General features: G+C 45.7%; 4 protein-coding genes and 1 long non-coding RNA gene across 7 annotated transcripts; 2 read left to right on the forward strand and 3 right to left on the reverse strand.

The window, feature by feature from the left end:
- Positions 1-235: 235 nt before the first annotated feature.
- LOC108145244 (SR-related and CTD-associated factor 4) lies at positions 236-8094 on the reverse strand. 3 transcript variants are annotated; one of them, XM_017270513.2, is made up of 10 exons: positions 7881-8094; positions 7039-7626; positions 6600-6872; positions 6328-6477; positions 6156-6272; positions 4897-5224; positions 3086-3832; positions 2531-3031; positions 2178-2468; positions 236-1688 (listed from the first exon to the last, which is right to left on the reverse strand). In XM_017270513.2, the coding sequence occupies exons 1-10, from the start codon at positions 7908-7910 to the stop codon at positions 787-789; spliced, it is 3927 nt and encodes a 1308-aa protein (XP_017126002.1). In that variant the 5' UTR covers positions 7911-8094; the 3' UTR covers positions 236-786. The 3 variants fall into 3 exon arrangements, with proteins under 3 accessions (XP_017126002.1, XP_017126003.1, XP_017126005.1); XM_017270514.2 differs by lacking the exon at positions 6600-6872; XM_017270516.2 differs by lacking the exons at positions 236-1688; positions 2178-2468; positions 2531-3031; positions 4897-5224 and having other exon boundaries at positions 3635-3832.
- A 657-nt stretch (positions 8095-8751) lies between these two features.
- On the forward strand, positions 8752-9858 carry LOC108145253. The gene has a single exon (XM_017270531.2). The coding sequence runs from the start codon at positions 8836-8838 to the stop codon at positions 9784-9786; it is 951 nt and encodes a 316-aa protein (XP_017126020.1). The 5' UTR covers positions 8752-8835; the 3' UTR covers positions 9787-9858.
- Positions 9813-10525, reverse strand: LOC108145255 (U6 snRNA-associated Sm-like protein LSm1). Its single transcript, XM_017270532.1, has 3 exons — positions 10381-10525; positions 10140-10324; positions 9813-10079 (listed from the first exon to the last, which is right to left on the reverse strand). The coding sequence occupies exons 1-3, from the start codon at positions 10433-10435 to the stop codon at positions 9906-9908; spliced, it is 414 nt and encodes a 137-aa protein (XP_017126021.1). The 5' UTR covers positions 10436-10525; the 3' UTR covers positions 9813-9905.
- Positions 10526-10853: 328 nt separating this feature from the next.
- LOC108145251 (general transcription and DNA repair factor IIH helicase subunit XPD) lies at positions 10854-14639 on the forward strand. The gene is made up of 8 exons (XM_017270528.2): positions 10854-10936; positions 10992-11449; positions 11510-11640; positions 11791-12011; positions 12073-12454; positions 12511-12792; positions 12853-13131; positions 13623-14639. The coding sequence occupies exons 1-8, from the start codon at positions 10932-10934 to the stop codon at positions 14172-14174; spliced, it is 2310 nt and encodes a 769-aa protein (XP_017126017.1). The 5' UTR covers positions 10854-10931; the 3' UTR covers positions 14175-14639.
- Positions 14514-15634, reverse strand: LOC121466808. The gene is made up of 3 exons (XR_005976988.1): positions 14865-15634; positions 14684-14799; positions 14514-14582 (listed from the first exon to the last, which is right to left on the reverse strand). It is a non-coding gene; the product is annotated as an uncharacterized LOC121466808 (long non-coding RNA).
- Between the last annotated feature and the right edge of the window lie 113 nt (positions 15635-15747).

Below are 15747 nucleotides of genomic sequence, written 5' to 3' on the forward strand. Positions count from 1 at the left end.
AAGAATTTATAAGCGTAAAATATACATTCATATTTTAAGGTATCTTTTTTTTTAAAAAAAAAAAAACCTTGAAGCTTAGTAAAAATTAAAAGAAAGTTATCTTATCCTTGTTTTCTTTAAATAGAAAATCATTCGAGCTATCAAAAAAATTAAAAGAATTGCTGTGGAAATAGTTTTTTTTTGTTTTGGTTAAGAAACACCTTCCCCAAAAGGGCATTAAAAATATAAATGGAAGTGATGTTTTTCACTTTTTATTTTATAGTATCCGATAATATAGTATATTTGAATTGTACATTATTATGCGTGTACCTAGAATCTGCGCATTTAGAAACAATCTGAGTGTTAAATATACTCTTAAAACTAAATACATAACAAAATAATAAACATTTCAAGTTTTGCGATTGCTGATTTGTTTATGATCGGGCTCCTACTTCCACACAAGTTCCCCTGTCAATTTCCTGTCCATACAATTCGTTTCCTTTGCTAATTATTTGCTATATCTGTGTGTATCTGTTGCTCCACGTAGTCCTTGGTAGTTATAGTTCCTATTGTATGATACGTTAAATTACGCGAAATAAACTCAATCTGATTTTAAAAGCGACCGACCCACTCGTGTCAACAAATGCTGCGTAATCTCAGGTTAAAAATGGTACAATTTTCTCATGTATGGAGTTACACTTAAGTTACTTGGTAAGGAAAATCATAAATTACAGTTTATCTTGAATTTGCTCAAACATGCGTTTGTTTCTTAGTTGATCTGTCTGTCGCCTATGCCTATGCCTATGCCTATGCATCGTCTTCGGCTTCGACAGCGGCGGAAGCAGCTTGTGTTTTGGGTTCCTCCGAAGTTGGAGTTTCGGTTTGGGGTTCAGCAGCCGGCGCTGGAACCGATTCCTCTTTGGGCGCAGCCTCTGTGTGAATGACTTGCGGCGGCTCCGGGCGGGGCGGAGAACCTTCAGGTTCCCTCGCGGACTGATCCTGGGCCGGTGGATTCGCTGCTGGCGGTGGCAACTCGTCATAGAGAGGCGTGCAGGCGGCAGAAGCATCCGTTTGAGGTTTCGAAACCGATGAATCACTCGCAACTTCAGCCGGCTTGACAAAGTTCTCGGTCGCCGTCGGGAGTTCTTCCTGCGGCGGTCTAGTTTCGGGCTGGGGAGCATCTTTCCCTGGCTTTTGGGCCTCCATTCTCGCCTCGTAATCCTGAAGCTCCTGATCCCAGTCCTCTTCGGTGTCCACTTTGTTGGACGTGAGTGCTGGCGTTCCTGTTGTGGCGTTAGTTAACCCAGCAGGTCCTGCATTTTTGGGTTTAACCTCAGGCTCGGGAGCTGGCTTGCTGCTTTCGTCCGTGGAGCTTATTGAATGGCGGCTGCTGTCGTCTCGCGAGCCGCGTCTGTTTCCAAAGCCCGGACGTTCCCGATCCTCGCGCGGACCTCCGCGTCCGCCCCGTGCATTGTTGCCCCGGCGATCGTCCATCATTTCGCCTCCGCGATCGCCACGGAATCGATTACCGCCAGGACCACCTGGACCGCCACGCCGCTTGAAGTTGTTTCCGCCCTCGTCTTCATCGTCGCTCCAACGTCCGCGTCCGCCAGGACCTCCGCCTCCGCCCATGCCACGGCCTCCGCCTCCACCTTGGCCTCCACGTCCGCGTTGGTTGTCATTGAAGGGGTTCCGTGGATTAAAGAAACCTATAAAAAATAGAGAATTAATATGTTGATGCGGAATAAAGAACATTACCTTAAGGAGGGGAACTATATGTACAAATATTTTTGTTTTTTGATTAGAGACCTTAGTTTTTGTGTTAAATAAAAAACTTATAAGTATCTTCTTTTTAAGCGAGCAATTTAAAAAACATGCTGTTATAAATTATTAGGTTACATTAACTACATTCTTAAACTAATAAAAAAAAACAATTAAGCTAACAAAAAATATTAATATACATTTTTATAATTTGTATTTTAAAGTCGTAGAAATAAATTCATGAATTTTTCATAGTTTTATACAGTTGCTAGGCAAATAAATCTCGAGTTCACAAATCATTGTAGTTTAAAGTAATCAAACATGGTTTTTAAATACATTTGTTAACAAAAATGAGTTTGTTAAAAATAATCACTAAAAAGGCATTCTCCGTCTTGTAATTTTTGAACTAAGGTGCCACCTCATTCCACGTTTCTCACCTGGTCCCTGCTGTCGTCCTCCTGGGCCACCGCCGCCTGGTCCACCACCGCCGCCTCCTTGGTTCCGCATAAACATTGGTCCAACGCCGTTGCCACCGTTTCCAGCCGGACCGCCCATGCGCTGGTTAAAGGACGCCGGTGGCGGGATGCGCATTTGCATCAGGCTCGTGGGCTGATTGAATCGATTGTGATTCATGTTGGGCGGGAAAAAGTCGCCTCCTGGGCCGCCGTTGTGACTGCCACGCGGTCCCATTCCGCGAGGACCACCCGGTCCACCTCGATTATCAAAATCTGAAAAGCAATGGGAGATTTGTTAGCTAAAAATGACAAATTCTTCACAAATCTCCAATTACCCATGAAATCAGGCCTTGGCATTCCGTGGTCAATAGGATTAAGGTTGAGTCGCGCTCGTGCCTCGTTGAAGGCTGCGTTTGGTCCAGGTCCAGCAGGCGGCGGGCCAGCTCCTGGTCCGCCTCCCCCACCGCCATTCTCGGCACGCCAACGATCCGCCGCTTCGGCCACATCATCTCGTCCGCCCCAGCGCGAGCTGCCCGGTCCTCGCGAGCGATCCCTATCCCGATCGCGTTCTCTGTCTCGTTGCTGGAACATCTCGTTGGCCATGGCCGCCGGCGATAGCTCAAGATTGTTGGGTGACGGATTGAAGGCAGCTTGCTGTTGCGGCGGTGGAGGTGGGGCGTCCTCCAGGTCCATCTCAATGTCCATTTGATCGTCGCTCACATTCCCACTATTAGCAGCAGACGGGCCGCCGCCGGGAATGGGCGGTGGCACGGCACCGGGCGGTGGGAACGGTGCTCCCGGTGGCAAGCCCATTGGATGCGGAGGTCCACCAATGCCTGGCAAAAAAGAAGGATCAGTTTTAAGTTAACTTTTAGGAGTTTCAAAGCTACCTGGAAAGCCGGGCGGCATCATGGTCGGTGGCATCATCATCGGCGGAGGCATGTTGGTCGTTGGCATCATCATCGGTGGCGGCATATTCGTTGGCGGCATCATCATGGGCGGCGGCGGCATGTTAATGCCCATTGGTGGGGCCATCGGGAACTGACCCCTTACTAAGCCCATGAGCCCCGGAGGCGGTGCTCCCGGACCGGGAGGAGGACCCACCGGACCGACTGGCCCAACCGGCGGCGGTTGGGTGGTGTCGATGCCAAAGATCATGCCTGGCGGCGGAACACCAACACCTGGCCCGCCAGCTGTCTCCGCGATGGGAGGACCCTTATTGTCCTTGCCGGCATTCTTGGCTTGGTTGATCTTCTGTTTCATTTGGATGGGCATGGTGTCCTCGTCAAACATGCCGCCCTCCTCCAGGGCATCAAAATCCGTCTCCGGACCCAGTTTGGACCAAGGAATGTAGGTGACGCCCAGCTCGAGGTCCCAGAAGTCCTTCCACTCTTTGCTTTTCACACCCTTGCCGGCTGCCCACGAGATGGTGATGGCGCGTCCCTGCAGTTTGTGGTTCTTCAGCGCTTGCATGGCCTTGTGGGCGTCCTGGCGTCGATTCATTACAATGAAGGCGCATCCGCGCGGCACAATCTGATCGATGCTGACTATGTCGCCATACTCGCCAAAAGTATCGGACAGTTCCTCCTGGTAAACCAGTTTGGACAGGTGGCCCACCCAGAGCGTAGTGCTGCACACTAAAAAAAAAAAAAAGCAATGAATAGGTTTTAGTACACGAGTGAGTTGAAAGCCCGATTGTCTTGATGAGGTGTGCGTTTCACTTAAATCATTTGTTGTTTTTATTTTTATAAATTTGTATTTGCGAAGAGTATTAAACCTCTTTGAATCGAATAAGTCCATAAGTTTTGATGGACAATTAAATTTCAATAAACGTGCATGATTAAATCGAATAAGCCACGCTGTTCAAAATTAAGTGATCCCTTGACAATTTTAAGTTTATATACCCTTGCACTTTTAGGAAATATGTTTAAGTCAATACGTTTGATATGTTGCCATTTAAATAAAAAAATGTATCTATAGGTAAGGTCGGACTTTGCTGCATCAACTCGACTGATGTTTCTGATCAAAAATATTTGTTCCAAAATGTGTCTCTCAACGAAAACTATTTAATGCCAAAACAATAAAAACTGCATAGGGGGTTTAAAAAAAATGTTTTGTGTTAATAATCAGCAACTATTTAATGGCATATTTTTTTTGTAGAATTAAGATTTTGGGAACTACAAGTATCAGTCGTTAAAAAATACTTTTGGAGTAATTGGTTTTTATGGGAAATATCTTTCTAGATATCCAATAACAAATATTTGATTTTTATAAAAACTACGAAATATTGAAAAAATTAGTTTAGAATACGAAATATGTATCTTATAGACAGTTATTTAGTCCAGCAAACTTTTTTTTACAAATGTGATCCGAGATAAATTGATTTTGTCCTTTATATTAGGAATTTGTTAAATATATGTATGTAAATCGGGAAAGGTCCCAAAAACATTGCTCGAAAACGCATATTTTTAGATAGAGGGGAGTTTATAAAAAGTTCCAGATAAAAAGATCAAGAACCACTAAAGCTAAACCACACACACACACACGTCAAACAAGCCAAGGAGCTGCAGAGAAAGAAAGAAAACTCTTCTGGATTAGCAGAAAAAAAAAAGATGTAAGAAAAAAACACGCGATAAAAACGGATCTCGGAGAGCCAGACCCACTCACTGAGAACCACTTTAGGATAGGCCATCATAGTTACCACTGAGATGCTCCTTCTTGATGTCCGGCAATCCCTTCTTGCGACGCTCACGCTCGTGCTCGCGATCCCGCTCCTTGTCCCGGTTGCTCCGATCCATACGATCCCGGTCCCGCGATGTCCGACGACGGCTGGAACGTGGGGATCGACTGCGCGATCGAGAGCGCGAGCTGCGTCGCCTTCGGTCGTTGCCAGCGCCTCCTCCTCCAGCACCAGCGGAGCCTCGTCCACGCGGAGATCTCGTGCGGCTGCGACTGCTCCGGCGGCTGCGCTTGTAGCGATCACGGTCGGGCGTCGGACTGCGCGAATCGGCACCATCCAGGTTGATCACCTATTGGAGTCGGGAAGTGTTTGCAAGAAATTTGAGAGAAGTGATACGTGATAAAAACGTTAACATTTTGGTAAGCATATAGATTAATTGGGTCCAGGATGCTGGTGGATAGAGCGGAAACGGGATCGGAGATGGATTAGTGGCTGGCCATAGGGCAAAAACGATATTTTAGACTGAATAAACTGCATTCTTTGGCGTGTGTTGACGTGTGGTTCTGTTACGCTTTAGACATTGGTGATTCTCATAGTTCTTTCGGCCTAATTAGCATTTTTTCATCGTTTTCGAGCAACATTTTGATTTACATATTAGGAACTTACCAAACGTTGTTATAGCATCAGGTAACGGGTTGTTCCGCCGGACATAACGTGGCTTTTAAAACCTTACCTTTGGCCTCTCTTTAATATAATTTTTTTTACCATTTACTCGTTAATTGACTTATTTAAATATTGGCAAATATTTTTTTGTCATTCAAAAATATGTTAGGGACATTCAGATCATTTCAACAAACTGGTTTTGGGATTGCACAAAGGCATCTGTTTTTGACTTAAACGTTTTTTTCACAAGGTATAAAAGTTAATATTTCCGAAATGGGAATAAAATCATCAGAAATGGATTGCATTTTTAAAGGTATATTGTATAAATTTTGTTAAAATAGTTCAAAATCACCCCAATCTTATTTTGTTTTTAAATATTTGGACACGAACACGCCCATACTCCATCGGTTATAACAACATTTTAGACACAATATCCGGTTCAACTGCACGTCAGCACAAGACAAATGGCATCTGATGCGACTCCCGACTACAATCTAATACAGTACTTTGGATGGGCAATGTTTATGCTTTAAACCAACAGTGATAGCTTGGTCTTGGTGAAAAGAATACACAAGGCCCCAGAAACTAAGATAGATAGGAAAAGTAAAGAGGTATACCTCAATGGTCTGCTGCTCCGATATGAACTCGACATCCTTGTTGAGGTCCATGCTGTCGTTTAAATTGATGCCCATGCCCATGCCCATTCCCATGCCTGGGGGCATGCCAGCATTTCCCTGAAAGAACAGCACTATGTCAACAAGGGTAGGCAAGTAAACCAGCGCTTAGTACCTTCATTACGTTCTGGAAATGCTGCTGCAGTGCCTCATCCGGGTAGCGATGCTTCTGATCCTCCTGATGCTTGAACTTTTGAAAGTTCTGCAGCGTCTGCAATTGCCGCAGCACATTGGGATCGTTCAGCAGCTGCTTGAGATTGTTGTTCTGCAAGAGTCGGTCAAGGATTTTTTTTTAGTAACAGGATTGAACTAAGAGATGCTAGCAACAAATGAAAACTAAAGCTAAACGAAACTATCTTAATGTAGGGTTAAAGGGGCTCGCCATACATCTAACAGCTTGGATGAAGTGGGCGGTGAGTCGTCGCCCATGCAGTGGTGGTCATCGGCCATGAGCATCTGCATGCCGTCTTCCTCATCCTCCATGATCTCGCGCACCTGATAGTCGAGGTCGTGTGAACTCTTAACGTACTCCCGCTTGTGATGATGCGACTTGCTGGACTTGGAAGAGCAAGAGGCGCCCGACTGGCGCTTGGAGTAATGCTGCTCCGAGTAGTGACGCTTGGAGCTACTGCTGCCACCGCCGAACTTCTCATGACCCAGCTGGCGAGTGGGCGCGGACGAAAGGTGTGGTTAGTGGGCAAGACATGATAGACAGAGAAATGTAAATGCAGCAGAATAGCAGATGATGTGTTAGTTAGCCAGAGTCCAATGCAAGATTATATATAATCTATTCGAATAGCCTCCTTTACCAGGAGCATTCACTCACCGACAGATCGGGCATGGCGCCGCCCATCTTATCGTCCCCCACCACGCTGCTCATGCTCAAATCCATGCTGGAACTGTTAAGTCCATTGTTCCCGCTCGATATATCCGCCAGGCTGAGGGCTCCGCTGCTGCTGGGACCGGGACCCACACTGCCGCCCTGTCCACCGTTGCCTCCCACCGGCGGCATCTGGTGGTAAATGGGATGGTTCGGGTCGGCCAGGTCGAAGATCGGCTGGATGACCTCCGACTTAAAGACGTTGTTCTTCTGCCACAGGTTCAGCACCCGGATGATGCGGCTCTTGTCCTCGGGCGCGCAGCGAAACAAGTTGGCGAAGGTCTCCGTGAGGTTGCGCTGGAAACGCGGCGCGAACAGGTCCTTGTCCATGCCGTACTGGTGCCGCGACTGGCGCACTATCGAGTCGATCACGTACAGCCCGGGCACCTTGTACTCCGGCTTGCACTTGAGGATGAACTTTTCCACGCTCTGGACGACGTGTTTGTACAGCTTGATGGCGCGCATCGCCGACTTGGTGATGGCGGCCATCTTAGCCTTGGAAATGGGCGGCCGGCTGTCATAGAGTCCGGAGAGCTGGAAGACAGGAGGAGTTAGTTACAGGTACGGGGATTTCCGGGCCGCGGGGCCTCCGTGGGGTTATCGTTATCGGAAAGCAACCCTGAGCGGCGCTGGTCGGGGAAAATTGGGGACTCTACCTGAGCCACAGGAAGATCTACTCTCTTTTTGTACACATATACAAGATGTAAGGGCTCCCCGACTTTAACCGGACATTGTGTAACCACGCCGGCCTTATAACTCACCTCATTGCAAAAGGCTCTATAGCTTACCTCATTGTTGAAGGCAACCACTGTTTCCATGTTCAATTGTTTGGTTCACTCACGGCGCGCACACTCAAACTTTAGTTTTGCATACTTTGGTCCGTCCACACAAGCTTTTAAGACTGGCCAAGCGCTATTTTGTTAACTTTTCTGCGGATTCCACGGCTTTTAAAAAACTTTTTACAAAGCGTGAAAAAAATGGCTGCCCTAGTAGAGGTGGTTTAACATCGATGCCGACATCGATATCATCGATGTTTTTAAAACATCGGTTTCATCGATGTTTGGCAGCACAAAATCGATGTTTTCCATTGTTGCGCCCGAAACACAGTGTTCCAATGCTTTTTATGAAAATATTAAATTAAACTACTAATTAAATTAAATTATTGTATTAAATCTCAAATTAATTCTTCTGGTTTTAAATAAAAAGGTAATATCAAATTAAAATTTCGCACATCTCAAATTAATTTGCGATGGAAAATCAGCAAGCTATCAAAATTCGTAATTCTCAAATATGTCGTCGCGTATAAAATCGACGATTTTTAATTTCGAAGTTTGAATAAAACTGCTCCTGCAACATCGATGTTTTTCAATCTCCAACTGCGTGCAAAAAAGACATGTAAATTTAAAGTATGAAAATATATATAAAATTTAGTGTCTTGGATAGAAGTAAGTAACAAATAAATAAATCAAATATTTTGAACCATCTATAAAAAACCTTTCAGCACAAACAAACAACAAATTACTAAAAACTTAGTAATTTAAAAAATGTATGAACTGAAAATATTTATAAAGATTCTTAATATACCAAAAACTACTTCTATTTTACATGACCAGAAAGGCATTTCCCAACACTTTTCGCCACCACTGCAAAATAAAACCCACCATTTTCAGCACTGCCCGCTGCTGCAACATTTACCAACACTGCAAACTGCATTAAAAATATTAAGTTACAAATTGCAACAAAATGAGCTCCAACCACCGTCCCCTGGACGACTCGGATATCCTGCTGATACAAACCATCCGCGAGACGCCGTCGCTGTACGACCCACAGCTGCCCTCCTTCCGGCTGTCGCAGCGAAAGGAGGAGGACTGGGCCAAAGTGGCGGATGTGCTCAACATATCGACGATGGACGCGCGGCGTCGCTGGACCTGCCTTCGGGATCGCTACTCCCGGGAGCTGAAGCAGAAGCGGCTGCATCCGTCTGGCGAGTTTGGGCACAACGACTTCTTTCGGAAGATGGACTTCCTGCGAGACTTTGTGCGCAAGCGACGGGAGCGAAGAGGACGCGACCGGGATAGGGATCAGAAGCCAGCGGGATGGCTAAAAGTGGACATGCCGCGGCGTCGTATCCGCCTGCCCCTCGATACGGACGCCCTCATCGAGGAGCAGGGCTCGCAGGTGTACGAGGAGGGTGAGGAGCAGCAGCAATACGAAGCCAAGCTGGAGGGGCAGACGACGCAGTCGGAGACGTACTCGGTGCTCGTGGAGGCGGACGATGGCCAGGAGCCGGATCAGGAGAGCTTTGACGAGTTCCTCGGCGAGTCGGAGTGCGATCAGAAGGTTAAGGTCCTAACCATCCATCCGGAAGTTTCCACTCCTAAGGCAATATCTGCTCCGCCTTGTGAAGCAGTAGAGCCCAGCCAGACGGACATAAACTATGTTGTCTGTGTGCCCAACGCGAGCCAGGAGCGAGAGCGTTCCGCTCCAGATTCAGTAGTCAATCCGCCGGCCGTTCTCCCTCCAAACAACTCGGAAACGGAGGACGATTTCTTCTGCAAATCGATCGCCGCCTACCTGCGTCAACTGTCGCGCGTGCACAAGATCAAGGCTAAAGTTGAGATGTATCAGATATTGGAGAAGTACATACTGCTCGAGGAGAGTGGAACGGGGTCGCATGCGAATGGGTCGGGCTAAGCAGGATACGTAGCTACTTATGTACATAGATTTTAACATAGTTTTTTAATGCAGTACAAATATACAAAGTGACAAAAATCTTTTGAGCTTAATCTATCTTATTAGGAAGAGATTGAGTCTTAGCAGAAGTCCTCGTTAATTATATTGGCGTCCACGGCCAGGCCGCGTTCCTTTAGCGCCTTGGACACCAGGCGGTGCTTCTCTTGCCGCTGCTCCTGTTCCCTGCGTTGGGCATCCAGGATTTCGTCAACGGATATCTCTTTTAGCGGCAGCTTTTGCTCCTTCTCGCGATCCTGTTGGGGGTTGTTATGAGGTCATAAATCAGTCATTTCGAAGGATTCATTTAAGCTTACAATTTCGCCCAGCAACACCACATTCTCGCCTCGAATGATGAAGACTCCACGTGGAATGTCGCCGTACTCGTTGCCCACATGTATTCGCTCAATGGTGCGCTGCAGCACCAGGTTGGCGAACTGGTCTACGGATCTCAGGTACCCAATCAGAGTTCGTCCGTCCCTCAAGAGCACCATTAGCTTTTCTGTAAAGTGCCGGATTTGAGACTCCACCATTGGTTTGGTTTGGCCATCTACTCACTGTCCACCTCTTCCAGGAGATGAGCTGTGCCCGCCAGCGGATTTAAATCGTCCATTTGAATATTATTTTACTTATTTATTTAAATAAATACTTTTAGAGTAAAACTTTGTTCTTAACTATAGGAAAGTGTTTATAATTAATGTGACCGCGGTTCTACTGTTTAAAGATACCACAGGCTCGAAATAAAAATACCAAAAATATTTCATACAAATAACACTTGTCGTCACAAAATTAGAATCAAAGGGTAGTTACCTAAAAGAAATTATTATTTTGTAAATAAAATAGTATACAAATTGATATAATACCCAAACCAAATAATTAAGTAAAACATTTAATTTATAAAAAGTAGAATTCCATTCATACTGAAAGTAGACGGTATAGTTATTTCTTCTGGCAAAAATCGTTTTTACTTGTCGACCAGTGTAATTCGTTTGGTATATTTTAGTATATTTTCCACTGGCCTGCGATAAATTTTAGCGGTCTGGCCGACCGGTCACGCTGGTTTTAAAAACAAACAGGAATCGCGTATTTTATCACGAAATTCGCGCAAAATGAAGTAAGTTGCAGGATTAGATCAATTAAGGTGGATTGCTAACAACCCAAACCAACAGGCTCAGCGTGGACGGCCTGCTTGTGTACTTCCCGTACGAGTACATCTACCCGGAGCAATATGCGTACATGCTGGAACTGAAGCGCAGTCTGGACGCCAAGGGCCACTGCCTGCTGGAGATGCCCTCGGGAACGGGCAAGACAGCCACCCTGCTGTCCCTGATCGTGGCCTATATGGTGGAGCATCCGGAGACGGTGCGCAAGCTGATCTATTGCTCCCGCACGGTGCCGGAGATCGAGAAGGTCATCGCCGAACTGCAGAACTTAATGGTCTACTACGAGCGCCAATGCCCCAATCCGCCGCCCTTCACCGGCCTGGTCCTCAGCTCCCGGAAGAACATGTGCATCCATCCGGAGGTCAGCAAGGAGCGCGAGGGCAAGGCGGTGGATGGAAAGTGCTACGGCCTCACCGCCAGCTACATTCGCGACCGCCACGAGATGGACACCGAAACGCCCATCTGTAAGAATCTTCTATACTCATATCCAGGGAGCACCATGAGTTCAATTTGTCAATTTGCAGGCCAGTACTTTGAGGGATTTAGCCTGGAGGGCAAGGAGTCCACGCTGCCGGTGGGCGTGTACAGCATCGATGATCTCAAAGAATACGGACGATCGCGCAACTGGTGTCCCTACTTTTTGGCCCGCTATGCAGTGAGTTTTGTGCGATTTTAAATCTATTCGAAAGTTTTGTAAAAGCTCAACATAATAAGCCCAGGAAAACAGAGAGATCGCTTAATGCAGATATTAGGCAAAGATCGAGTTTAATGTTATTTAATTTACTTTTGCTCTATTTCGTGCTAGATTGCCCACGCTCACATTGTGGTATATAGTTACCACTATCTGCTAGATCCGAAAATCGCTCAGGTGGTGTCTAAGGAGATGAGCCGCGAGTCCTGCGTGGTTTTTGATGAAGCTCACAACATCGACAACGTTTGCATCGATTCGATGAGCGTGAAGATCAACAGACGCACCGTGGAGCGCAGCACAAACGCTTTGAATCAGCTGACAAAACTGGTTCAGGAGTAAGTTGGCCAGATCTTCGCAATAATTTGCACATTTTTAATTTTTGTTTATAACTCACAGCATTCGCGAAGAGGACACTAATCGGCTGAACGAGGAGTACCAGCGCATGGTTCAGGGCTTAAAGGATGCCAGTGTGCAGCGGGACACAGACATGATCCTGGCCAATCCGGTCCTGCCCAAGGATGTGCTCAGTGAGGTGGTGCCCGGAAACATACGGCAGGCGGATCACTTTCTCAGCTTTTTGCGTCGCTTCATTGAATACATAAAGACAAGACTGCGCGTGCATCATGTTGTACAGGAGTCGCCGGCCGGTTTCCTCAAGGATATATCCTCCAAGATATGCATCGAGCGCAAGCCTCTGCGCTTTTGCGCAGAGCGTTTGTCCAGTCTTCTGCGGACACTGGAGATCAGTGACATGACCGAGTACGGAGCTCTGACTCTGGTTGGTTTTCATCTGCCCCATTTGCAAAGCGAGCCTAATATATGATTAATTTTTAGATCACACACTTTGCCACTCTGGTGTCCACCTACACGAAAGGCTTTACCATCATTATAGAGCCGTTCGACGACAAAACACCTACGGTTTCGAATCCCATTTTGCACTTTAGTTGTTTGGATTCCTCTATTGCCATGGCTCCAGTGTTTACCCGATTCCAAACAGTTGTTATTACATCAGGGACATTGTCGCCCATGGACATGTACCCCAAAATACTCGACTTTGATCCCGTAGTCATGAGCAGCTTTACCATGACACTGGCCCGTCCATGTCTTCTTCCTATGGTAACTATTTATTCCATCAACTATACGATTTTGTTTTCATTTTATTGTTCTATTAAATAGATTGTGTCGAAAGGCAACGACCAGGTGACCATTTCCTCGAAGTTTGAGACACGTGAGGACACCGCTGTGATCCGAAACTATGGCCAGCTGCTGGTGGAGGTTGCAAAGACAGTACCCGATGGCATTGTTTGCTTCTTTACCTCTTATTTGTACTTGGAGTCTGTGGTGGCCTCCTGGTATGATCAGGGAATTGTGGACACTTTGCTGCGCTACAAGCTGCTGTTCATCGAAACCCAGGACAATGCCGAGACGAGTTACGCCCTGATGAACTATGTTAAGGTGAGATATATGTTTTCAATCTTACAAAAACCCAACGAGACTGCTATGGCTTCACACCAAATGTGCTTGACATAGCAGCCTCGCGCTCTTTATGATTCACGCCCTTGGAGGTTGGATCATGTTGACTCAGTTAGAAGCCACTTCTGATTTCTGTAGATAGATAATAGTAAACGTAACCAATAGATAAGTGCGTCAAACTACAAGTAAATTATCGTTTATATATCGGCCTAAGTATAATCTTTCTACAAATCCAATAAGTTTATTTAATTAATTATTCGTTTAAAACTATAAACTATTTTACTATTACTATTTACTATTTAAGGATAGTAATGATTTAAGGGATATTCTCGTTGGTCGTCTCCTAGTCAAAGTCGGTTTTACTCCAAGAACAGGCGCAAATATTAGAAATTGATAGCTTGCGGTAGGGAAAGGGTATACACAGAATGCTCCTAAAGTTGACTAACCCCAAACGCTCCCATTTCGACTTGCAGGCCTGCGATTGTGGTCGTGGAGCAGTGCTGCTGGCGGTGGCGCGTGGCAAGGTCTCGGAGGGTGTGGATTTCGACCATCACTATGGTCGCGCGGTGCTCATGTTCGGCATCCCCTACGTGTACACGCAGTCGCGTATACTCAAGGCCCGGCTGGACTACCTGCGGGATCAGTTTCAGATACGTGAGAACGACTTTCTGACCTTCGACGCCATGCGCCATGCGGCCCAGTGCGTGGGACGGGCGCTGCGCGGCAAGACGGACTACGGCATCATGATCTTCGCGGACAAGCGCTTCTCGCGGCACGACAAGCGATCGCGTCTGCCCAAGTGGATCCAGGAGCACTTGGTGGACAGTTTCTGCAACCTGAGCACAGAGGAGGCCGTGCAGCTGGCACGCCGCTGGCTGAGGCGAATGGCGCAGCCGTTCACCCGCGAGGATCAGCTGGGCATCTCGCTGCTGACTCTTGCCCAGCTGGAGAGCATGGAGCAGGAGAAGCTGGAGCGGCAGGCCCAGGGCAAACAGGGCGTTGGCGGCGAGGTGCAGGAGCTGTGAGATGTGAGATGTGGGAGGTGCTCGACCAACCGGCTCTTTGTCCGTCTGCCTTCCGGGAACAACTCAAGTCGCTGTGCCTGCCGTCCAGCTAATGACATTGAATGCCATTAAAAGCGGATCACAGCACAAAAAGTCTGGAAAATTTAAAAGTTAAATTTTTTTTTTTTGGTTGGCTGCCATGCAAATCGGACGTAAATGTCCAATTAATGGCTAATTAATATTATTTATAATTTCGCAGGCATGACTAACTAACCGCTCAAGGCGGCGAAAGGGCGCAAGCGCAGCGCGATTTTGCTCTTTCGGCTGTATTTGTATCTATACCTGTGATTGCATCCGTATTAGTTAAGCTGCAAATTCAAACAAATACGTTGTGAACTGCAATTGTTGCTTTTGCAATCACAAATTGAACTGAAAATGTAAAATAAAATAAACAACAATACAAATAAAGTGCTGTCTCAATTTGAAGAAATTTGTTTGTTCACTTGTAAAGTAAATATTAACACGCTTACCAAAGTTAAAGAAATCCTTTAACATAGAAAATGGTTTTTTAAGATTGATAGCCTATGTCCATTCGGTGGAATTTGTTTAAAGGACTTCCGCCTCATTTAAAAATCAGAACGGATTGCTTTAAAAGTTTTAAATTAATACCCAAACTTATTTTTTTTTGGTAACGTAACACACATTACTTACATTGGAGGTATCTGCCTTTATATTAGTTTGTGTTTTGTCTGTGGAAGTTGTTAATTTTGCAACCGAGTACTTACATTGATATCAAAACAATGTTTGAAGTTTCATTTTGTCTTTAAACTTATTTTTTTTTAAATAACCTAAATCTTCAATCGCAATGCTTTAGAAAAATACTAAACATTAAAGTATCATATGCAAAGTTCCTTTATAATGAATTGTCTTAATTAAAATTTAAATACAATATATTTTAAACATTCCGTAAATAGGTGAAAAAGTTACCTAAACAGTTAAAAATAGAATTACTAGGTCGAGATGGAGGCTCTGGAAAAGAAAGTCAAGAACAAGTTATGCGTTTCAAAACCCTAAATAAACCTGCATTATAGTCGGAATAAATCAAGATGCTTGTGTTCGCCGCAATTGAATTTCAGGGGCTCGCAATCAGGCGCCAAATGAACCGCGATGACCGAACAAATTTCTGGCATGCACAATTTAGCCTGAAAATGAATGTATTGTTGCAAATCGAACGAACGCTATCAGAACGGCTCATAATTGCCAACGACCCATTAACGATGCACTCGCAGTCGGGTTATCAAAGCGAAATTATTGCACCGGGGTCCCCAAAGCCAGGCGGCAACGCTTTCTTAACGGCCCTGTTGTTAATTGTTTTTTCATTTTTTTTTTTTTTTTTTTTTTTTTACGGTTAATGTTTACTCTGCCAGCATGTTTTCAAATAAGCAACCAAAAAATTCTGACACTTTTCGACCGCCAAACAAGTAAATCGAAGAGAAAAAAAAATGCGAAAAAGGTGATTATTTCCTGGAGTCCCCGGACTTCTTTTCAGCCGTAGAGCTTAAACCGGAGCGGAGAGCCAAAAAGCTTTGGCGGC

Source organism: Drosophila elegans, unplaced genomic scaffold, assembly GCF_018152505.1.
Source record: "Drosophila elegans isolate 14027-0461.03 unplaced genomic scaffold, ASM1815250v1 contig_183, whole genome shotgun sequence".
Taxonomy (NCBI): domain Eukaryota; kingdom Metazoa; phylum Arthropoda; class Insecta; order Diptera; family Drosophilidae; genus Drosophila; species Drosophila elegans.